We start from the raw sequence: 24,519 nt of genomic DNA, 5'->3' as shown, positions 1-24,519 counted from the left end.
AGCAGCCTCTCAGGGAGGAATGTCAAATGCTGCCATGATGTCAGAGGGGCCCTAGGGAGAAGGGCCTGGGCCAAACTCGGCTGTCACTCATGGCTGTGGCAGAGTGGGAGATAAGCACAGCAAAGACACAGGGAGAACCCGGTCTCCTGGGCTCCCCACACAAGCCCAGAGGTCCGTGTGCGTTGGTGCTGTGGGGCCAGGCCGCGAGCTACCTAGGACAATGAGCTTCCAGACACTACGGCCTGTGTGAAAACCAGAAGCCCGGGGCTCCTCCATTTCCTTGCCCTTGCCCTGGTCAAGCCTGCATTAGGATGTCAGGGGCCTCCCAGGAGAGTCTGGGGCCCCGGGAACTGCCGGTGTTGGGCAAGGCCTGCTTAACCACCATGGACAGAAAGCTTAACATGTTGAATGAGAAGGTGGACAAACTCTTGCATTTCCAAGAAGACGTCACAGAGAAACTGCAGTGCGTATGCCAAGGCATGGGCCACCTGGAGCAAGGGCTGCACAGGCTGGAGGCCTCCCGGCTGCTGGGCCCAGTGGGGGCCGACAGTGCCCTTCCGGCTGACACTCAGGCTGGGTGGCCTGAGGTCCTGGAGGTGGTGAGGGCCGTGCAGCAGGAGGCCACCCAGCACGGCGCCAGGCTTGAAGCCCTCTTCAGGATGGTGGTGGCTGTGGACAGGGCCATCGCTTTGGTGGGGGCCACGTTCCAGAACTCGAAAGTGGTGGATTTCATCATGCAAGGGAGCGTGCCTTGGAGGAACGGTGGCTTGGCTGACTCCGAGGAGGTTGGTTCCTGCTTCCCCACCCTGGCTGGAAGGGGGGCCAAGGGCCCGGTAGGGAGACTGCCAGACAGGGGTCTTAGAGCAGCAGGGGTGTATTTCCCTCCTGTGTCTCCTGTGTGACCCATCTTTGGGGAAAAGGAGAGATGGGACTTACAGGGGTTTCCAAACGGGCCGCTGACTGTCACTCTCCCCAGGGAAAGGAAGACGCAGTGCCCTGGCCAGGACTGTGGGGCCATGGCAGCCCCGGGCATCTTAGAGGTAGGGGACAGACTGGCAGTTAGGGGAGGGGTCTTGGGCTTCTTTGCCATTCTGGGACTTCTCTTCCCCTCCGGGCTCCTGTTGGCTCCTTTACACCGCCTGGGGTTGGAAGCTGGGGAGTGGTCGGTGTGCCTGGCAGAGCCACTGCTCAGAAACCCAGCCCCCTTCCTGTCCCCAGCTTTGTGCTTTGTCCTGGAGTGGGTGGTGTGTGCAGCTGCCCCTGGGGAGATGTGTTGACAGTGAGACACAGGGGACAACAGGCAGGAGCCGGAGCCTGGGGGTGGAGGGTGGCATTTCTGGGAGCGGCTGTTCCCCAAAGTTGCATAATCAAATCTGCTGGCTAATGGAAGCTTGGCTTCCCGGGGAGGACTGGGGTGGGGGGCGGGGTGAAGTGTGTAGAAAGAACACCCTGTTTGGGAACAGCCAAGGATCAGCCACTTAGCAACACTCAGACGGCCTGGAACTGCTGTTTCAGACCCCTGCGGTTATGTGCCTGCTTCTGGCAGGAGATGACTTGGGGTGTGAAGGGGTCTGGGCTTCACTCTGTCAGCCTCAGTGGCTGGTAGCGCTCCTTCCTTCCCCCTCAGCCAGGCCACATCTCCCCCTCCTTCCCCCTCTCAGCCCTGTGCCTCCATCCCAGATCCCTGCTGTCTGCTCTGCACCTTCCCTGAGTCTGGCCTGCAAGCTGAGAGGTGACCCCTTTGCTCTTGTCCCTGAAAACCAATCTCAGTTTTTAAAAAGGAGATCAAGGTGATCAGCCCCATCATTCTAATCACATCAATCTAATCAACAGCATCAAGGGGAAACTTGAATATGCACATGATAAAAAGCATTCACATCGTATAAAGGGCAGGCAGCCCCCTCCTGTTCCACCCCAGTCCCCAGAACAGCTCCTCTGTTCCAGCCCAAGCACTCAGAGGCACTGTTTCCTCGGAAGCCTTCGGTGAGCACATGGGGCTGCACACCGCTCTCTTGCTTCTGTTCTGTTTCTGCTCATCTATTCTTCACATTGCTCTTGCCTTGATTTTTTTTTAACAATGGATTTGGAGCATTTCTTTCTTGTACCTAGAATGCGTCCTTGCTTTTTTTTTTTTTTTAAGATTTAGTTATTTACTTGAAAGAAAGAGTTACAGAAAGGCAGAGACAGAGAAATAGAAGGATCTTCCATCCGCTGGTTCCCTCCCCAAATGGCCACAATGGCCGGAGCGGGGCCGATCCGAAGCCAGGAGCCAGGAGCATCTTCTGGGCCTTCCATGGGGGTGCAGGGGCCCAGGGGCTTGGGCTGTCTTCTGCTTTCCCAAGCCATAGCAGAGAGCTGGATCGGAAGTGGAGCAGCCAGGACTCGAACTGGCTCCCATACGGGATGCCGGCACTGCAGGCGGTGGCTTTACCCGCTATGCCACAGGAACAGCTCCTCCTTGTTCTTATTTCTTAAAGTTGCAGAGTACTCCATTTTAGGGGCAGGGGATGTGTTTGTTAACAAGTCCTGCATCCCTGTTTACATCATTTCTAATTGTTTATCTGTTATAAACAGTGATGTACTGAATATCCACAGATACCCAAAGGAACTTCAAAAACTTCATGGAAAAATAGAACTAAAAGATGTTTATTTTGGTGCAAACAATTTTTTTAAAATTCCATGTATAGTTTTTTCAAAATACATATTTTCCATAAATTTTGTAAAGGCCACTCATATGTCTGAGCATGAGTGAGGTTTTTCTTTTTAAAGAGTTATTCATTGTTTTGAAAGTCAGAGTTACAGATAGAGAGGGAGAGACAGAGAGATCTTCCATTCGGTTCACTCCCCAGATAGCCACAATGGCCAAGTCTGGGCCAGCCCGAAGCCAGAGCCAGGAACTTCTGGGTCTCCCACGTGGGTGCAGGGACCCTTCCGCTGTTTTCCCAGGCCATTAACAGGGATCTTTCTGGATCAGATGGCTGGCATTGCAGGTGGTGGCTTTACCATCTATGCTACAACACTGGTCCATTTCTGCTGCTTTCCCAGGTGCGTTAGCAGGGAGCTGGGTCAGAAAATAAAGCAGCCAGGACTCAAACCGGTGCTCATATGGGATGCCAGTGTTGCAGGCGGCGGCTTAAACTGCTGGGCCACATTGGCCCTGCGTGAGTTTATCTGTATGACATACTTCTAGCAGTGGAAATGCTAAATCAGAGGATAGGTTTGTGTAGATAAAGCCACATCAGCTTTTAGTGAAGTTATTTTGACCAGTGTCCTGCCAGTAGAGAATGGGGATGCTTGATGCTTTCATGAACAAAGCATGTTTTCCAGTGCTTTGATTCTTCTTCTGTTTGCTGAATAAAAAATGAAATCTTATTGTGCAAGTTTTTTTTTTCAACCTTTTGGAATGAAAAATCTTGAACATTTATAAAACCAGAGATGAATGCAGGTGTCCCTTGGTATCCACGGGGGATTGGTTCCAGAATCCCTGCAGATACCAAAATCCACACTCAAGTCCCTTACATATCTGCTCATCCTCCCGTATACTTTAAGTCATCCCTAGTTTGTTTACAATAGCTAGTTCAGGGCAAATGCTGTGTAAATAGTTGTTATACTATTACCTGGGAAAAAAAGTCTGTGCATGTTAGAACAGATGCACTTTTCTTCTGAACATTTTCCATGTGAGGTTGGTTGAATCCTTGGGTGCAGAACCCCTGGTTCTGAATGGTCCACTGTGTAATGAACCCCGTGAGCCTACTTCCCATCTTCACTCATCAACAGAAGGCCAAAATCATCCCATCCACCCCCCAACTCACAAATATAAGACACTGGCTCCTTTCTTCCATAAGTGTTCAGCATGTATATCTAAAGCATAAGGACTTGTTTTAAAAATATAATCCCCAAACCATTGTATCTAAAAAAGGAACAATAAAGTCTTCATATTACCAAGGTCAGTGTTGAGATTTCCTGGATTATGTTAAACTTTTTCAGATGTTTACTGTTTGTTTATTTGAGTCAGAACCAAATGAGGCAATGGGTTATATCTCATAAAGCTAAGCTTTCTTTTAAATTTATAAAACGTTTTAAAACTTTACCATGAAAATTTTAAACACAACCAAAAGTAGATAGAATGATGGATCTTGTGGTTTTAATTTCCATTTCATTTTACTAGAAGATTGAGTATTGTTCAAAGGGTTAACGTATTTGTATGACCTGCCTGCTCGTGTCCTGTTTCTCCTTTTATGTTTATTTTTGCCTTTTTTTATGTTGGTTTGTGAGGACTCTTCATATATTAATGAAAGTGGCTGTCACACGTGTTTCAAATGTGTATTTAAGGCATTTCTGGATGGGGTGGGGAAAGTCATGAACTTTATCTCCTCTGAGTTCTCGTGCTATTTCTTGTTGGAACTGTGCCACGGGCACTTGATCCATCTCTGTCTGGCCCTTGTGGTAACACACGTATCAGTAGTCATCTACAGGCACGGCCCCAGTCTCCGGATCAGCCTGTCAGCTGCCTGTAGGCCATGACACAAAGCCCCTGCTTCCTGCCGGGGTACAAGGCCAGGGCTGGTCGCGCAAGAGGTGCTCAGAGAGTGGACCACGAGCTGAGGCACAGCCACGGCTCTTTAACACACTATCAGTGCCGAATTGCAAGTTAAGCAGATTTTCTGGAGCCCTTTCTGGTGTTCCCGGAGAGGGTAGAAGCATAGTAATCGTCTGTGGGACTGAGTGAAATCCCAACACTGGCCGCTCTATCTCCAGACTCTGTCACAATGTCCTGAGGGTCCCCCTTGGGTCTTCTCAGGTGCTCAGTGGTAGGTCATCTGCTGGTGAGTGTGAACTGGATTACTATGAGGAGCCAGGTGCTCTGCCACGTAAGACACATTTAGGCTTAGCCCGGGGTGAATCACGGTCAAGCTGTTAGGTTGCGTCAGGCTTCTGGAATGGGTCTTGGGGTCTCCATTACTTTTCTGGATGCTTTGGCAAGGCAGAGGCTAGAAGGTCGAGCCCTGAAGACAGAACCCCTCTGCGTGTGGGATGCATGTGTGTGCGTGTGTGTGGCTGCGTGCCTGCCTATACAAAAAACAGAGGGAGAAGAGAGAACAGCTTGCGCTCCTCAAGGTCTGCCAAAGGACAGCCTGTCCAAGTCCCTTCCTACCGGTGGGGTGAAACAGGAGGAGGGCTGCGATAATGCCTCCAGTTCCCCCAGCTCTGGAGGTGGCAGGACGGAGCCGCAGGGAGGATAAGGGAGAGCTATCTGCAGAGCAGGGGTGTGAGCCACATTGATGACGCGGGTGCACTCGTAAGAGCAGTTGGCATTTTTTAATTAAGTGCCCGCCGCAGCCAGGCGCTGGGCTGTGTGTTCTCCCTCTGCTGTGTCCTTACCATTAAGAGGGCGAAATTTGATGCCCTGGAATCCCAGAGGGGTGAGCAGGTAGTGGGACTGAGAGAAGTGGGCGCAGAGGAGGAGAAACGGTGGCATCAACCCTCCGCTGTGGGGTCAGGGAATGTTCTGGAGAGGCGAGGCTCCAGCTGGAGGGGACTGCCCCAGCCAATTTTTTGCCATTTGGACCTAGAATTGCTAGATCTTCAGATTGTTTTTTTCAAGAGAATCTGGAAACCTATAATTTTTTTTCTAGTCAATTTTTCTAAAGTATAATTGTGATTATTGTGGTATTTATATACAATATACTGCACACAATCAATGCACATTTTAAATGTACAGTTCAACAATAAAAAGAGAACCTTTCTGTCACCCCCAAAGGCATCCTAGAATTTTGATGTAAAAGTCCCCTACATTTCACATGTTGAAACAAATTAAACATTTAAAAATGCTGTACAAACCAAACAAAATGTATCCTGAACTGTTTTTGGCCTCTTGGCTCCCAGCTAAGGGCTGCTGTGGCCCAGGCAGAAGAGAGGCCTTTAGTGGATGAGTGGGTGTGCCTGGGGGTCAGCCCAGGCGCTGGGCTGTGACCTGAGCTGCCGTTGTGACTTGGCCAGGAGTTGTCTTGGGTTCAGAACCCCCAGAAGCATCCAGGGGATCCAGCAGGAGGTCAGGCCCTGTAGAATAGCTGTGTGGGAGCTCGCTGCTGGATGGATCCGGGCATGCCAGCCATCTGCTGCTGGCTGTTTCAGGAGTGGAAGTGTGCGGGCTGCCACCCAGCAGCAGCAGACCCATTCAGGGTTAAGGAGAAGCTGCTCTGGGTCAGGCCCCAAGCATCCCTACACACTGGGCTTATTTGATGCCATCTTAGGCGAGACAAAAATCACCAGAACTATTGAGCACGTGCTATGTACTGTGCACACTTCTCAGAACATCCCACAAATTAACTCTCCCAATCCTCCCACTAACTCTGCAAGGCATACAATATTATTATCCCTATTTTACAGGTGAGGCAAGTGAGATGCAGAGATTTTTAAGGATTTTGAGTTTGTGGACTCAAAAGGCTTCTGTAGCTTAGGCAGCTCATGTCAAGAGCCTCTGGTTGTCACTGACGTCATACGTAAGAGTGTTAATTGTTAAATTAACAACAGGAGTCACTGTGCACTAACTCCCCATGCAGGACTTCTGTCCTCAATGAGTTGAATTATGAGAGTTTGTGTGTGTAAATTGTTGAAATCTTTACTTAGTATAGTGTTGGTTTTCTGTGTACAAAGTTAATTGAAAATGAATCTTAATGGAGAATAGGACTGGCAAGGGGAGAGGGAGGAGGAAGAGGGGTGGGAGGGCCAGAAGATAACTACATTCTTAAAGTTGTACTTATGAAATTTGTATTCCTTAAAAAATTTTTAAAAAACAATAAAATGAAATAAAAAAAGATTGGTGCCAAGGGGTGAAGGTGAGACTCAAACTCAGCAAGGCTGGCTCAAGATCCCACACTTCTGGCTACCGTGAGACCCACGCACGCAGCCCTGGGCAGACATTACTAACTGGCTGTGGCACTTTCCCCAAAGTATGGATTTATTTGACTTTGGAATCCAACCTGAACCAACACTCTGGTAGCCATGAACAACTGACCTGAGTTGACATTTTAAGAGTAAGTTTGGTTTCTGTCCTTGGTCTAAGCCTTTGGGGTCCAGTTTGTTTAGAGTCCCCTGTCAGGGGCTGGGTCTGTTCATCATCAGCAAAATAGTAAAGCATTAGAAAGGATAGCGTTCTGGGTTTTAAACTAGTCTCTTCCTCTGTTAAGTTTTATCACCTTGGCCATCATTGCGGTTCAGCCAGTTAAGCTGCTGCTCTCAACACCCCAGCATCCCGGCTGCTCTGCTTCCAATCTAGCTCCCTGCTAATGCACCTGGGAAAGCGGCAGAAGATGGTGCAAATGTTTGGGTCCCTGCCACCCATTTGGGAGACCAGGATGGAGTTCCTGGTTAGTGGCTTTTTGGTTTGGCCCAAAACCATGGCCACTTGGGGAGTAAGCCAGTGGTTGGAAAATCTCTCTCTCTCTCTCTCTCTCTCTCTCTGTCACTCTTCCTTTCAAATACATACATAAATAAATCATTAAAAAAATAAGTTTTATGACCTTTGGAAGGCTTCCATGTCCTTATCTCTAATATGACAATGGCAATATCCGCCTTCTGATATCACCATGAGACTGAGCAAAATCACCAGAGCACAGGAGCTCAACAAAGTCTGCGGCCTGAGGATGAAATTGGTGATAATGACAACAGTTTTTATGGTTGTTATTTTAGAGCAAAGAGCGAGTTGAAGAGAAGGGAGCAAAACCCAAGCATGCGTTAAGCACCAGAGGTGTACAAGCCGACATCAGGGGCCCCTGGGAAGGTGAGTGAGGCCCCATTTGCCATCTCTGATTTTGCCAACACAAGTGTTTCACAGCAAACACACCAGCCATGCCACTCACAATATAATCCCTGAAAAACTGCAGAAGCCACTGCTGCTGGGTATTTTTCTTTGCACTTCTTTTTGCCTTTTATGTATATCCTGCAAGAGACATGTAGTCAGATGCTGTGTTTTGAATCACTTGGAATAGCTCCTTTCTGTGTGGGCTATGCCACCAACTTGATTCCTAGGCTGATTTATTTCATTTTCCTTTAAATGTTTATGGATTGCTCTCTTAAAGTTTAGTTTTCTTTTATACTTTTACATAATATTTACATGGATCCAAAGTCAAGTTTTAAAATAATGTATATATTAAGAGAAGTCTAACTTCTGTACTTGTTCCTAGTACCCTGTTTCCTCCACCCATATGTAACCATTTAAAACATTCTGTCTTATTTTTCCTTTGAGGTCTACTATATCAAGACTACATGATAAGTGTTTGTAAGTCTAGATTCCCACAATTTCTCCCTTCTTAGATAAGCAGGATACTGTACTAGTCTGTTCTGCATTACCATAATGAGCTACCTGAAATAGCCTAACCTTATGCAGAAAAGAGGTTTACTTAGCTCACAGTTTTGGAGATTCCAGGGTCTGCATGGAGCAGCTCTGGTGGGGCCCTCTTGGCTGTATTGCATGGTGGGTGGGGATTAAGTGATCACACTGCCAGACAGGAAGCAAGGGAGAGACTGGGTGGGGCCAGGCTCAGGCTTTTGTAACAACCCCCTCCTGAGAATTACCAAGGGGTTACAAAGAAAGAACTGAAACCCTTCAAGGGCATCCCCCCAGCAGACCTAAGGACCTCCCACTAAGCCCCTCATCTTCAAGGTTCACACCGTCTCCCAGTGCTACCAGCCTGGGACCAAGCTCCCAGCACATGGATCCCGGAGAGACAAACCACATCCAAACCATAGCAGTAACATGCACGGCTCCCCTTGATGTCACTCCACAGCTGCGTGTGGAGATACTCACTTCTCCATTTTACCATTCGCTATGGCTGTGCAACGCATCTACGCAGTGGATCAACACACTCTCTCCTGGTGGTCCTGTGGGTTTTTTCCAGTCTTCCGCGATTATAACCATGGTACACTGAGTGACCTTGTGCCTATGCTTTGCAGGGTCTTTGTGATAAACTCCTGCAAATAGGAGTGCCTTTTTATCCTGCTTATTTTCCTGTAGAGAGCCAGAAGGCTGAGCTGCCAGAGGGGACAGTGGAGAGATTGCACCCCGTCAGCGCCTCAGGGATGGGAGCTGGCTTCCTCACACAGGCGGGGGCCTCACCAGGGCAGGGAGATGGAGTTCCTGGCTCAGGCCAGGTGCCCCCTGATCACCTGCAGCTGCCCACAGACACAGAAGCCAAAGCTCCCACGACATCCAGCGAGAACCCCAGGACTGACCCGGAACTGGCTGTGGCACCCGACAGGATCAGTGAAGTTCCTGCCAGCCAGGAGGCTGCTCCAAGTGCTGGGCGAGGAACATCGCCCAGCAAACCTGGGCCACAGCCCTCAGAGGAGCCCATGAAGCTGACTTCAGGGTCCAGGCCCCAGCCCTCAGGGCTCCCAGGGCTCCCAGCTGTGGTCAGGACAGCTCCCAGTGGTGGAGAAACATCTCCAAGGTAAGGGGGCGATGGAAGGAGTCCAGTGCAGCCCCTCTGCTGGAGCATGACTAATGGGCCAGCTGTTGGGGTTGAGTGTACTGTGCTAGGCTAGCCAGAGGGGAAGAGAGAAGGCTTAGACTCTGCATGTGGGAGCAAAGAGCACTGACTGTCTGCTGTCCGACAGAACTACTTGAGGGATTATAAAACCCAATGCCCAGAGATTCTGAGTCCGTGGGTCCAGAGTGTGTGACTACAGTGGGGAGCAGCGCTGAGTGTCACCAGCTCTTAGCTCAGTAACAATGGCTAAAAGATGGAGCTCAGAGCGCTTCCCGATGGCCCAGCATTAGCCGAGCATTTCACAGGCCTCGTCTCATTTCACGTGAGCGCGATTGTCATCCTCATCCTATTGACGAGGAAGCTCAGGCTCAAAGTGCCTGGGGCCACCACACAGCTGGGGATTCAGAACTGGGATCCGAATCCAGGTTCCTGGATCCAGACTCTGTGCCCTTAACCGCTGTACCACCCTGCCCCTTAGGCTGGAATTTGATGAAACCTTCAATAATGTGGTAGGGAAAGATGGGACCCTCAGAGGTGGGAGATAGGTGCCAGCTGAGTCAACCCAGAGCCTCTGGGGAGGGTGATGCTGGAGGATCTGGAGGTGGAACTGTGTGAGCTACCCTGGCCCAGCGGGTGCAGCCTCAGAGCTGTGCTCAGCAGACGCTGGGTAGGAGAATGAAGAGCCGCTGTCCCCTGAGGCCTGTGGGCAGCACATCCCTGGGGACGGTGCAGATTACCCAGTGGCCTGCTGAAGGGCACTGTGTTTCTCTTGAGGGGCCTGTGTCTGCCCTGGGCTGCCCTGACCTATAACCAAGACCCTGTGGCCTGGCTCTGGGAGGGGATCTGATGTCTGTGTTTGCTGTGGTGATTGGCAGAGAAGCCTAGATCTTTTGTCTGCCTTTGTTCTGGAAGGAAATGAGAGCCTCCCTGGAGCCCTGACAGGCTGGAGAGAGGAATTCCTGGCAGGCGCCCCTGGAGTGGGGCCAAGGCTCTAAATGTGGAATCTGGAGCTGGGGGTGAACTCTCCATGAACTTGTTAGGGGTCCCAGGAAGATCCTGAGTGGGAAGATAGGATCTCCGTCTCAGCTTCAGCCTGGAGCTGACTTTTGGGCACATGGGGCCTGCAGTGGGGCTGAGGAAATGGAGACATCACCACCTGCTCTTCTTCACCTCGTGAATGGATGTTTGAAGTCCACTGTCTCCTACACTGCTCTGATTGACAGTGTGGAGGATCCTGAGACCATTCTCTGGACTTAGTGGCACAGAATGCAGTAATTGATTAGCAATGCCTGCTGTGGGCATGCTGTGTAGTGTGTACAAAAGCTTAGAGTGGCGTGGAACTGCATGGCATCGGCATGGGGGGTCCTCCTGTGCCCACCTGAAAATGAGCAGTGACCACTGGCCTCTGCTGACCCCCTGGCTACTCCTCCAGTGACTTGCTTGCCACAGTCCCCTGTGTTCCTGGTTCGGGGATGAGGCCCGAGCTAGGTCTGGCTTGGCTTGGGTTGAATGCAACACTTCCCATCCTACACTGTCATCCCTGACCCATACTTGGTCTGAAGGGGCAGAGTGTTGAAAGGACTCTGCCTCCTGCCCAGTGCCGCACACCCCATGTGTGGCTGTGGACAGGCTGCCAAGTCTTTCAGATGCATCAGGGCAGGCACTGATGATTCAACTGCTGGAGAAAGCCCTCTATTTCTCTTCTTTGTATTGTGACAAAAAGGACATAACATACGGTCGCCACCTTAGCCAGTGTGAGGTTCAGTAGCAAGTGTGTTCGCAGTGTTGCAAGCTCGAGAGCTCTCGGACTTGCCCATCTTGCAGACTGAGACTCTGTACGCATTAAACAGCTTCCTACTCTCCCCAGAGGTACTCACCCTTCTACTGCAGGTAGTGCAAAGAAATGGGGTCATACAGGCCGGCGCCACGGCTAACTAGGCTAATCCTCTGCCTGCAGCGCCAGCACCCCGGGTTCTAGTCCCAGTTGGGGCGCCGGATTCTGTCCCGGTTGCTCCTCTTCCAGTCCAGCTCTCTGCTGTGGCCCAGGAGGGAAGTGGAGGATGGCCCAGGTCCTTGGGCCCTGCACCTGCATGGGAGACCAGGAGGAAGCTTCGGATCACACCGGCCGTAGCAGCTGCTTGGGGGATGAACCAATGGAAAAAGGAAGACCTTTCTCTCTGTTTCTCTCTCTTTCACTATCTAACTCTGCCTGTCAAAAAAAAAAAAAAAAAAAAAAAAAAAAAAAAGAAATGGGGTCATACAGAATTTGTCCTTTTATGCTTCGCTTAATATGATGTTCACAGGGTCCAGCTGTGCTGTAGCCAGTGTCAGGATTCCCCTTGTAAGGCTGAATAATAATCCATTGTGCGTATTGCTACATTTTGTTTATCTACTTGTCCATCAGTGGGCATTTGAGTAGCTTCTACATTTGGCTACTGTGAATAAGGCCACTACCAATACGGGTGTACGAATATCTCTGGAGCTCCTGCTTTTGATTCTTTTGGATGTACGCCAAGAAGTGGAATTGCCGGGACATACGGTAGCTCTACTTCCAGTTCTCTTTTCTACTGTGAACTTTTGAAGGCTCTCTGTGGTTTCCCATGGTGACTGCACTATTTTAGGCTCTACATTTTTAATAAAAAGATTAACTTATTTATTTCAAAATCAAAGTTTTATATAGAGAGAGAGAGGGAAGGAGGGAGGGAGAGAAAAAGAGAGAGAGAGCAAAAGAGAGAGAGGGAATCTTCCATCTGCTGGTTCACTCCCCAAATGGCTGCCAATAGCCAGAGCTGGGCCAGGCCAAAGCCAGGAACCAAGAGCTTCAACTGGGTCTCCCACATGGGTGGCAGGGGCCCAAGTACCTGGGCCATTTTCCTCTGCTTTCTGGATTGGAAGTGGAGCAGCTGGGACCTGAGCCGATGCACACATGGGATGCAGACAGCAGATTAACCTGCTGTGCCACACGCCTGCTCCAAGGCCCCACTTTCTGAACCCTGCATTTGTGCTTTCCCCTCTCATTTGACCCTCTGAGCGCACCTGTAAAGGGTAACCATTCCTGTTGAAGAGGAGGAAATGGAGGCTGGGCTTGTCCGAAGTATCCAACACTCCACAGGCAGAGCTAAGACCTACATTGAGGCCACCTGGCTTCCTGCTCAAGACTGGGCCATGCCAGACACTGTCCCTCCCCACCCGCCAACCCACCTAGAGCCCATGGCAGGGGGACTGTGATTCTGCAAAAAGAAATCCCACTGAGGGGCAGTCAGAGTCAGGGGTGACTCTGAGCGGGGATCTGAGCCCGGGCGGGAGGTGGCTGTCCGATCAGGCTCCCTCCTTTGGAGCATCAGGGCTCAGAGGGCCTTTCCTGGCCCCCAGCTAGGGTCACAAACCCAGTGCTGCAGTGTTTGTGTAGTGAAAATGAATGAAGTGGGTTTGGGCTTTGCCAGGGTGGGTTGGGGCTGAGGGGAGCGGGGGGCTGCTCTGCAGCCACTGGGGCTGCAGCTCTGTTGTCCTCGAGGGAAACAGAGTCCAATCTTTTAGGAGCTATTGCCTGATTTGTTTTTAAAGATTTGTTTATTTATTTGACAGAGATTCCGTCTAATGGTTCACTCCCCAGATGGCTGCAACAGCCGGGAGTCAGGAACCCCATCTGGGTCTCCCAGTACTTGGGCCATCATCTGCTGTCTTTCTAGATGCTTTAGCAGGGAGCTGGATCTGAAGCAGAGGAGCTGGGACTTGTACCTCCACTCTTAAACAGGATGCAGGCCTTGCAAGGGGCAGCTTAAGCGCCTACATCACAGTGCTGACACTAATTGCCTGATTCTAATCAGCTACATCTGACTGGGGCTTCCAGCGCGATGTTTGGCATAATTTCTCATCTTCATTTAGCTGGAAGGGAAACTGAGGCCCAGAGCAGGGTGAGAAGAACCCAGTTCTCCCACCTGCAGGCCACAATCCTCCTGGGACAGAAGCAGGTTTTCAAGGGCCTCAGGAGACATCAAGCCATCACCCTTGTCTTCCCTTGGTTGTCTCAAGCCCAGGGACACCATCTATCATGGAAACCAGTCTTGTGCCTCCGGGTCCTGTCTGGGCAGAAGTGCTCAGGAATGCCAGAGGCAGGGGATTGGAGTTTACTGGTTTCAACCACAAGTTGAAACTACTGTTATAACAGCCCTAAGGCCCCCATTTTACAGATGAGAAAACTGAAGCCAAGAGGCCACTGTCAGTAAGCGACAGCAGTAGTTATTTGATCTGACTCCAGGGTGGTTGTCTTTAACCTCAGGGCCATATTTCTGTCTGCCCCAGGATCTCCATCCACGTGCAAGAGATGGATACTCCTGGGGAACTGCTTGTGACCCGAGGGGGCAGCCCCAGATCCACACCCCCTGCAGAGGCTGCAGCGGCTGCCCCTGCAGGTGAGCAGGACCCACTCGGGCCCAGGTGCTGCCCCCAAGACCCTGGGACTCAGTCAGGAGAACAGACCCTCAGAGGAGCCAGAGAGCTTCCCTCACTGCAGGAGAGGAGCAGCAACGAGGCTGCAAAAGCAGAGGAGGAGCAAGGGCCTGGGGCCGAGGCGGCCATGGCGCCACACTCAGCCAGCAGGGACACAGGAGACAACGCTGCTGGGGACCCGGGCCTGCTGCAGGACAAAGGCCCAGGAGCAGGACACCCTGACCCCAGGATGGACTGCACAGCCGGGGCCTCTGGGAAAGGCGAAGCAGAAGGGAGGACGCCCCCCGGTGCTGAGGCTGGCGGCGTGATTCTGGGTAAGTGACGCTGTTGTCTGGTTTCGTGTGGGCTCTGAGGTCAGAGTTTGGAGGCCCTGCTCCTGGGGGGCCTTTCTCAGCTTCTAGGGGCAAATAATTTGGATCTGGCGGAGAACATGGATCTGGAGGAGTCCACGGCTTGCAAACAGCCTCCAGGTCCAGGAGACCCAGGTGCAGAAACATAGAACTTGCAGTGGCTGTGGTGGGAGGGGAGGTGGGGACCTATGTGGCTAGAGTTGCCCATGCCACCCGCTTGCCTTGTAGTTTCATCATTGGCATTGCTTTAGACGGAGGCCAGGAAGATGTGGGGTGGGCGTTTGGCACAGCAGTTAAGATGCTATAGTTAAGACAGGGCTTGAAAAGGCCCTATCTAGGGCCTGGGTCAAGTCCTGGCTCCGCTTCTGTTCCACCTTCCTACCAGTGTGCACCCTGGGAGGCAGAGGTGATGGCTCAAGCACCTGCTTCCTGCTACCCACGTGGGAGACCCAGATTGAGCTCTGGGCTCTTGGCTCTGACCTGTTCCAGCTCTGGCTGCTGGTATTTGGACTGGCCTCTAAGCGTGTGCCTCAGCAGGAAGTTGGACCCGAGGTGGAGGCAGGACTCCATCCCCAACGTTCCCATGTGGGATGCAGGTGTTCCAAGCAGGGGCCTGACATGCTGTGCTATGTATAGCACCTGCCCTCAGTGAGACTATTCTTGAGAATGGGCTTTCAAATACCAGGGCTGTACAAAGGGCTGAGGGCTTGTCAATCGGTGGACCAAGTGGGACTCCTGGCTCACAGGTTCTGTGTTGTCTCCCAAACAGATGACAGTCCAGCCCCGCCTGCCCCTTTTGAACACCGGGTGGTGAGCGTCAAGGAGACGTCGATCTCAGCGGGTTACACAGTGCGCCAGCATGAAGTGTTGGGCGGGTAGGTGGCCCTCTGCTTTGTTAAGAGTGGGAACAGGTGCAGTGGGGGTAGAACTGAGCTGGCACACTGCTGGGCAGCTCTAGGAACTGGCTGATTGAGCTAGGAGTAGGAGAGGGAGGTCCTGCACAGCATGAGGGGGAAAGGCATAGCCCCAAAGGACAGGAGAACCCCTGTGTCCTGGGTGAGGGGAGGCGCAGGGTGTGGAGACAGGAGAGCTGACATTCTCTAGGGTGCAAGACAGCTTGTATGGGATGATGTGAGCAGGGGATATCCCCTGGGTGCAGGATAACCCATGTGATATAGGGGCAAGGGATAGCCCACATCGGGTGCAGGATAACATATGTGGTTTGGGGTGAGGAGGTTTTCCCTTAGAGTATAACAGAGACCCATGAAATGGGTGAAGAGAGATCTTCTGGGTATCAGGAGAGCCCTTGGTGTGGGGTGACAACTTGTATATTCTTGGGGTGTAGGATGGTTCACAGGGTGTGTGTGGAGGACAGAGTAGGAGCAGGAAGCCCAGGGTGACCCATGGCTCACTGTGTCTGGGGTAAGCCTCTTGTCACCCCGTGTCACCTCTGTGTCTCCACAGGGGCCGATTTGGCCAGGTCCACAGGTGCACAGAGAAGTCCACGGGTCTTTCACTGGCAGCCAAGATCATCAAAGTGAAGAGTGCCAAGGACCGGGTGAGACATTTGCTGGGGGCCAACCAGGTGCCTCTGGCCAGGGTCAGGACTCCTCCAGGGCCTTCACCTTCACCCACCTCCGAGCCCCAGGCCCCTCCACCAGGAGCAGGGCCACTGCCTCTCCTGCCTCTTTCCTGTGACTCTCATGCTCCTGTCAGCAAGTCACCTTACACTCCTTAGTCCAAGTGCGGGTGTTCAGGCATGGCTCTGCCGAGATGCCTGCGGGATCCTGACCAACAAGGCCCCCTCCTTCTTGGGCCTCAGGGTTCCTATCTGTGAAATTGGTGGGTTGGACAAAAGTCTGTTATGTTGTAAGAGCCTGGTTTGGGTGGTGAGTCACAGAGGCTTGGTGCGAGGGCAGGAAATTGAAGGATGATGGAAGTGTGCGTGTGTATGTGTGTGTGTGTGTCTGTGTCTGTCTGTCTGTCTGTCTTGGGAGGCACAGCTGGCCCATTTGCTTGGCTACCCCTGTCTTTGGTTCTACCAGGAGGATGTGAAGAATGAGGTTAACATCATGAACCAGCTCAGCCACGTGAACCTGATCCAGCTCTACGATGCCTTCGAGAGCAAGCACAGCTGCACACTGGTCATGGAGTAGTGAGTGTCTTGGAGGTCGGGCCTGGGTGCAAGGCTGCAGCACAGCTCCCCATTCCATTGCCTCCGCTGGGACATCCAGCGCCTTGTCATCCCCTCTTCTCTGGCTTGCCTATGGAACACGGGACAAAGTCATTTTGGCACAAGTCAGTGGCCAGTGAACATGACTTGATATGCATGGTATTTATTGGCTTGGCCTACACAATTTTTGGTAATTTTGAGTTAGTTGTTAACAATTGGAGTGCTTGCTTCCCATACACATGTATTCAAACTGGAACAATACAGAGAAGATCAGAATGACCCCTGCACAAAGATGACAGGCAAATTTGTGAAGCATTCCATATTTTTGAAAAAAAAAAAAATCAATGGGGGTTTGGTATTGTGGCATAGTGGGTAAAGCTGATGCCTGAAATGCCAGCATCCCATATAGGTGGCTGTTCGTGTCCCAGGTGCCCCACTTCTGATCCTGCTCCCTGGTAATGGCCTCAGAAAAGAAGTGGAAGGTGGCCCAAGTCCTTGGGCCCCTGCACCCTTGTGGGAGACCCAGAGGAAGCTCCTGGCTCCTGGCTTCAGATCAGAGCAGCTCTGGCCATTGTGGCCAATTGGGGAGTGAACCATTGGATGGAAGACCTCTGTCTCTCTCTGCCTCTCCTTCTGTCTCTGTGTAACTCTTTCAAATGCATAAATAAATCTTTAAACAAAATTGGAAAGGAGAAAATTTCATTTTAAAATCTATAATCAGCTGGCGCCGCGCCTCACTGGGCTAATCCTCCTCCTGTGGTGCCGGCACACCGGGTTCTAGTCCCGGTCGGGGCGCTGGATTCTGTCCTGGTTGCTCCTCTTCCAGTCCAGCTCTCTGCTGTGGCCCGGGAGTGCAGTGGAGGATGGCCCAGGTGCTTGGGCCCTGCACCCCATGGGAGACCAGGATAAGTACCTGGCTTCTGCCATCGGATCAGCGCGGTGCGCCGGCCGCGGTGGACATTGGAGGGTGAACCAACGGCAAAGGAAGACCTTTCTCTCTGTCTCTCTCACTGTCCACTCTGCCTGTCAAACAAACAAACAAACAAACAAAAACCTATAATCAGATTATGTGGAAGATGCAGAAGATCTAGTAGTGCTGGAGCTGCAAGCAGCTGGAAACTCTGGAGCTCACAGTGGCGGCCCTGCTAGACGGGGATGCGGGTCTCCCATCTGCCATGCGCCCCACCCCTCCCAGCTACTCCTTGCACTGAGGCCAAGGGCTGACTTATTTCTGTGTTTGTGTTGCTGGTTTTCTTCTGCTGGGATGGAGGAAAGTGGGAAAACAGAAGACAGGCCAAGAACTATGTGTTTTCAGGAGCCATTTTTCTCATATATAGTCTGATTTGCTTACTTGGGTTCATTGCCACGTGGGTACTAGCTGGTCCCTGCAGGCAGATGATTCTAGATTACTCAGAGTGAACCTTGGTTATCAATATGCAAGATCATCCTTTCTTCCCTTTGGCCATTACTTCCCTTTTTTGATTTATTTATTCACCCCCCCCCCCCACACACACACAGGGAGAGAGAGAGAGAATCTTCCATCCATTGGTTTACTCTCCAAATGGCCATAACGACTGGCACTGGACCAGGCCTGAAGCCAGGAGGTAGGAACTCTGGGTCTCCCTTGTGTGTGGCAGGGCCCACACACTTGGGCCATCTTCCACTGCTTTCCCAGGTGCATTAACAGGGAGCTGGATGGGAAGCAGAGGAGCACTCAGAAATGGGATGCTGGCGTAGCAGTCAGCACTATGCCTGTTGTACCACAACGCCAGTCCCATTATTTTCTTCTTACAACCCATACCCTGGGATTTTGCTGGGAACGGGCCAGAGCGAAGGTCTTGTACAACCGCATGTGGCAGTGGCAGTGGCCCTGTCCCGCACAGGGTATAACCTAGTGCTTAGCTGGGCTAGGTTGTTGGACCCTGGGCAATAATCGTGGAGAAGTACTGAGAGCCTGCCTCTCCTTCTGTCCTGACAGTGTGGACGGAGGTGAACTCTTCGACCGGATCACGGATGAGAAGTACCACCTGACGGAGCTGGACGTGGTCTTATTCACCAAGCAGATCTGTGAGGGGGTGCATTACCTCCACCAGCACTACATCCTGCACCTGGACCTCAAGGTAGGCTCCGCCCTGGGCTCGTGGCAGCTGGGCCTCCCAGCCCCTGAGTCTGCTGTGTGCTTGTCAGCCAGAGCTGTGAGCAGGCAATCCTGGCATCCATTCTTGGCTCTCTGCCATTTCCTAGTTCTGGAATCTAGGGCAGTCCAGTGGTGCTGCTCCTCGGAGCCTCAGTTTTCCCACCTGTGACTTGGGGATAATTGTACCTCTTTAAGTGTGATTTGGACATTAAATGTTACAATGACCGTTTTTTCTTTAAAAATATTCTTAAGAATACTTTTTTAAAAGTTGAAGAAGAAACATAAGTTAGTGGCAACAAATATGTAGAGACCATATAGTAGTGTAAAAATACACAGGGTTCTTCCCTGTGAAGTCTCCATGCTGAGAAGTGTTTTTTCTTTTTTTTTTTTTTTTAAGATTTATTTATTTGAAAGTCAGAGTTACACAGAAAGAGAAGGAAAGGCAGAGGGAGACAGAGAGAGAGGTCTTCCATCCCCTGGTTCACTCCCCAGTTGGCTACAACGGCTGGAGCTGCACCCATCCGCAGCCAGGAGCAAGGAGCATCCTCTGGGTGTCCCTCATGGGTGCAGGGGCCCAAGGACTTGGGCCATCTTCTGCTGCTATCCCAGGCCATAGCAGAGAGCCGGATCGGAAGTGGAGTAGCCAGAATTTGAACTGGTGCCCATATGGGATGCCAGCAGTGCAGGTGGTGGCTTTACCTGTTATGACAAAGCGCTGGCCCTCTGAGAAGTGTTTTTCTACGAGCAATGAGCATGGCACACAAACACCCAAAGGGGTCATGAGATGCATCTGGTTTCAAAGCTTGCCTTTTCTGGTTAACAACATACTGTGGAGTCTTTCCTCATTCTCTCTAAGGGCTGTGCGATAATCCCTCGATTATCCAATTTTACATCTTCTTTTGACTCCTAGGAATGTCCTAGCAGGGTCACGGCTGTGGAGTCTGGGACAGTTCCTGGCTGGTAGTAAGCACGTGATATCTAGTGGCTACTTCTGTGGTTTTCCATCCCATCGAGCCAACAGGTGCTTCTCTACCACTCATTTGAGGAAGGGGATGAATTTCAGTGGCTGCATCCATGGGGTGCACATCGCTCCTTCTGACCTTCCCTGATTCACATCAGACTGTACGACTGGGATGCTCAGAAACATGGTGGGGGTGAGCTTCGGGTTCCCCCCACTCACTGCAGCTAATTCCAGACCAGTTTTCTCTGAGGTGGGGAATTAGGGAAAGCTCAGGAACCCACTCTGTGATTCTGGGTCAAGGACCAACCTTTGAGAAAATTCCTGTGACTCCACAGCAGAGCGGCTCTCATTGCTGAGGCCCATTTCCCAGCAGGCCTCGTGTTGATTCAGCCCTGGTTGTGAGCCCTGGGTGAGTTCCTTGAACTTAGCAATTGCAAGTGGGAAATCACAATCCCTATCTTCTAAGGAAGTTGTGTGGATTAAAATACATATAAAGAGGGGTGGGTGTTGTAGCACAGTGGGTACATTGCCACTTGGGATACCTCATTAATTTTAATTAATTTAAAATTGACACTGATTTAGTGATCTGCTGGTCACTCCCTGAAATGTCCACAAGGGCCAGTGCCGGGCCAGGCTGAAGCCAGACGCCATGAGCTTCATCCAGGTCTCTCAAATGGGTGGCAGGGGCCTAAGCACCCGGGCCATCTTCCACTGCTTTTCCCAAGCCTTTAGCAGGGAGCTGTGTCAGAAGTGGCATACTGGGACACCAACTGTGGGGAGCAATCCGGACTGGACTAAGTTACTGGAATTAAGACTTATTCTATGCATCTGCTCTCCCACAATATGGCGCTGGGAGAGAAGTAAACAGCTTCCGCACAGCTGCCTCCAGTTCAACCAATAAATTGTAGGACTTGCTCCAGATTGGAGAGCAGCGTACTCGGCGTGTGGGCAGCCGAGTTGGGATTGGCGGAGGAGGACTATAAAGGAGGAGAGAGACGGCATGCACCAGGAACATCTATGGGGAACATCTATGGGGAACATCTATCTGAAGGAACACCTGTGCAGCCCCCAAGAAAGCCGGCCGGTGGTGTGCCGCTCCCCTGCGGAAGTGGGGAATGTGGCCAGGGGGAACTGCCCTTCCACGGAGGTGGAAGGGATAGTAGCCAACCCGGGAAGAACCAGCAGCAAACCCGGGGAGGGCCGAGCAGACAGAAAGAACAGCGCAGGGTCCTGTGTCGTTCCTCCACGAAGAGGGGGAGCGACACCAACCAGCACTTGCTATGCTACACCACCAGCCCCTAAAATCAATAATCTAATCTTCCATTCAAAGCAAGTAAAAATGAAGGAAATAAGAAAACTAGAGCATAACAAAATAACATTGGGGCCGGCGCTGTGGCTCACTTGATTAATCCTCCACCTGCGGCGCTGGCATCCCATATAGGCACGAGGTTCTAGTCCTAGTTGCTCCTCTTCCAGTCCAGTTCTCTGCTGTGGCCCAGGAAGGCAGTGGAGGAAGGCCCAAGTGCTTGGGCCCCTGCACCCGCATGGGAGACCAGAAGCACCTGGCACCTGGCTTTGGATCAGCGTGGCTCCAGCCATAGCGACCATTTGAGGGGTGAACCAACGGAAGGAAGACCTTTCTCTCTGTCTCTCTCTCACTGTCTAGCTCTATCTGTCAAATAAATAAATTTTAAAAATTAACAAAAAATTAAAAAACAAAATAACATTAAAAAAGGGAAAAAATAATGAAACTGAAAGTTGATTATTTGAAAAAAAATCAATAAATTTTGAAATATTTAGGTCTGTGAAAGAAAGAGAGAAGACTTAAGTGACTATGATCAGGAATACAGAAATAAAAAAGCATTGTGGGACCAGCATTGTGTCATAGGTAAAGCTACTGCCTGCAATGCCAGCATCCCGTATGGGCTCTAGTCCATGTCCCAGCTGCTCCACTTCTGATCCAGCTCACTACTAATGGCCTGAGGAAAGGCAGTGAAGATGGCCCAAGTGTTTGGGACCCTGTCAGCCACTGGGAGACCAGATGAAGCTCGTGGCTTTGGCTCGGCACAGCCTTGGCTGTTGCAGCCATCTGGGGAGCGATCCAGCAGATGGAAGATCTTTCTCTTTTTCTGTGTCTGTCTCACTCTTTCTGTCTGTAACTCTGATTTTCAAATAAATAAATAAATCTTAAAATAAAATTAAAAAGTATACTATGAAAAATTGTATGCTGATAACCTCGATAAAATGGACAAATTCTTAGGAAGGCACAAACTATTGAAATTGACTCAAGAAGAAATAGAAAATCTGAATAGACTTACAACAAGTAAAGAGATTAAATTATTTTTTAAAACTTAAAAAAAGCCGGCGCCGTGGCTCAATAGGCTAATCCTCCACCTTGCGGCGCCGGCACACCGGGTTCTAGTCCCGGTTGGGGCGCCGGATTCTGTCCCGGTTGCCCCTCTTCCAGTCCAGCTCTCTGCTATGGCCAGGGAGTGCAGTGGAGGATGGCCCAGGTGCTTGGGCCCTGCACCCCATGGGAGACCAGGAAAAGCACCTGGCTCCTGGCTCCTGCCAGGATCAGCGCGGTGCGCCGGTTGCAGCGGCGGCCATTGGAGGGTGAACCAGCGGCAAAGGAAGACCTTTCTCTCTCTGTCTCTCTCTCTCACTGTCCACTCTGCCTGTAAAAAAAAAAAAAAAAAAAAAAAAAACTTAAAAAAAATTATTTGAGAGTTAGAGTTACAGACAATGAAAGGGAAAGACAGAGAGAAAGGTCTTCCTCTGGTTCACTCCCCAAATGGCTATCTGAAGCCAAGAGCCAGGAACTTCTTCCAGGTCTCCCACGTGGGGTCAGGGGCCCAAGGACTTAGGCCATCTACTCTTTCCCAGGCCATAGCAGAGAGCTGGATTGGAAGAGGAGCAGCCGGGACTAGAACTCACACCCATATGGGATGCTGGCATCACAGGTGGAGGATTAACCTACTGTACCACATTGCCAGCCCCAAGAAACCTTTTTTTTTTTTTTAAGATTTATTTATTTATTTGAAAGAAAGAGTTACAGAGAGAGAAAGAGACAGAGAGAGACATCTTCCATCTGCTGGTTCATTCTCCAAATGGCTGCAACAGCACGAGCTGCGCCAATCCAAAGCCAGGAGCCTGCAGCTTATTCCATGTCTCCCAAGTGGGTGCAGGAGCCCAAGAGTTTGGGCCATCTTCTGCTTTCCCAGGCAATAAGCAGAGAGCTGAATTGGAAGAGGAGCAGCCAGGACACAAACCATATGGGATGCTGGCCCCACAGGCAGACGTTTAGTTTATTATGCCACAGCGCCAGCTCCAAAAGACTAAATTCATCAAAAACTACCCAAAATGGTGGCATTGTGGTGCACCAGGTTAAGCTGTTGCCTGTAATGCCATCATTCCATATGAGCTCTGGTTTGAGTCCCAGCTGCTCCACTTCTGTTGCATTTGATTTCTCAACAATGTTGCAGTGGATTTGTTTCTGAGAGGAGGACCGTGGTGGGGGCAAGAGGCGTGGAGTCACCACACAGACTCCGGGAGTCAGGTGAAAGCGGGCCTGAGGCGAGCAGCCCGCAGACTCGTTTATTTCAGTTGGTACCACATCTTATATAGCCAAGACCAGCCAATCTGGTCAAGGGGCCGTCTATGCCCCAACCAATCCCAGCCTGTTGCCAGGCAGTTTCCAAAGTCATCCAATCACAGCCTGTTACCAGGCAGTTTCAAATCCATCCAATCACAGCCTGTTGCCAGGCAGTTTCCAAAGCCATCCAATCACAGCCTGTTACCAGGCAGGCTCTGTTGCCAGGTGGGTTTCAAAGCCATTCCTGAGTAACTGACGCTCACTTGCCAGTGGCCACCTTGACATGGCCTTCTCATTCCACCACACACTTCCAATTCAGCTCCCTGCTAACGTACCTGGGAAAACAGTGGAAGATGGCCCAGGTGCTTGGACCCTGCCACCCAGGTGAGAGATATTCTGGAGTTTTAGGTTCCTGGCTTTAGTCTGGACCAGCCCCAGCTGGACCTTTGGTGAGTGAAACATGGATGGAAGATCTCTGTAACTCTGCCTTTCAAATAAAATAAATAAATCTTAAAAATAAATAAATAAATAAAATGAACCACAAAAAAAAAAAAAAAAGCCAAAGGCCATATGACTACAACAGTGAATTCTGCCAAATGTTTGAAGAATTAATACCAGTCTTTCACAAACTCTTCCAAAAAACTCAAGATGAGGGAACACTTCCTTACTCATTTTATGAGGCCAGTTTTATCCTGATACCTTTTTTTTTTTTTTAAAGATTTATTTATTTGATTTGAAAGAGGTAAAGAATGAGAGAGGGAGACAGGGCATCTCTTCTGTCTGCTGGTTCACTTCCCCAAATGGCTGTATTACAACAGCTGGAGAAAGGAGGCCAGGCTGAAGCCAGCAGCCAGGAACTTCATCCGGGACTCCCACCTGGCTTCAGGGGCCCAACCACTTGCACCATCTTCTGTTGCTTTTCCAGGCACATTAGCAGGAAGCTAGATTCAAAGTGGAGCGGCTGGTACTTGATCCAGGGTACGTATGAGATGCTGGGGTCTCAGGTGGCTTAACCTGCTGTGCTACAACACCAGATCCCTGATATCAATTTTACATTTATAAAAATATCACAAGGAAAGAAAATTACAGGCCTGATAGACCAATATCCTTTATAAATATAAATGTAAAAATGCTCACTAAGATGCTAGCAACCAGAATATATAATAACATATAAAAATGATTATACTCATGGAAAAGTGGGATTTATCCCAATAATGCAAGGTTGGCTTAACTTATGAAAATCAATCACTGTAATAATGCCCTCTTAATAGAGTAAAGGACAAAATCATATGATAATTTCAGTAAATTCAGAAAAAATGTTTGCCTGGTTCCAACAATTTTCCATGATGAAAACAATACATTA

The 24,519-nt window shown here is 50.5% G+C and overlaps 1 protein-coding gene and 1 non-coding gene across 10 annotated transcripts in view; both read left to right on the top strand.

Annotated features, from left to right (window-relative positions):
• MYLK3 (myosin light chain kinase 3) overlaps positions 1-24,519 on the top strand; it is a 69,148-nt gene that overhangs the window by 27,004 nt on the left and 17,625 nt on the right. For 6 of the 9 annotated variants that reach the window (XM_008248379.5, XM_051833905.3, XM_008248380.5 and 3 more), the window contains 7 exons: positions 7,693-7,783; positions 9,017-9,452; positions 13,794-14,254; positions 15,060-15,165; positions 15,755-15,848; positions 16,336-16,445; positions 18,442-18,583. In XM_008248379.5, coding sequence (XP_008246601.1) covers positions 7,693-7,783; positions 9,017-9,452; positions 13,794-14,254; positions 15,060-15,165; positions 15,755-15,848; positions 16,336-16,445; positions 18,442-18,583 — 1,440 coding nt within the window. Of the gene's footprint in view, positions 1-85; positions 786-7,692; positions 7,784-9,016; positions 9,453-13,793; positions 14,255-15,059; positions 15,166-15,754; positions 15,849-16,335; positions 16,446-18,441; positions 18,584-24,519 lie in introns of those variants that run through there. The other 3 variants (XM_051833906.3, XM_051833907.3, XM_002721559.6) reach the window with 2 other exon arrangements.
• Positions 16,684-16,790, top strand: LOC127487653 (U6 spliceosomal RNA). The gene has a single exon (XR_007914702.1). It is a non-coding gene; the product is annotated as a U6 spliceosomal RNA (small nuclear RNA).

Source organism: Oryctolagus cuniculus, chromosome 18 (assembly GCF_051225735.1).
Source record: "Oryctolagus cuniculus isolate XC-2025 breed Fujian yellow rabbit chromosome 18, ASM5122573v1, whole genome shotgun sequence".
Lineage (NCBI taxonomy): Eukaryota > Metazoa > Chordata > Mammalia > Lagomorpha > Leporidae > Oryctolagus > Oryctolagus cuniculus.
The sequence above is the reverse complement of the archived record's forward strand: the minus strand, read 5'-3'. Positions and strand labels throughout refer to the sequence as shown.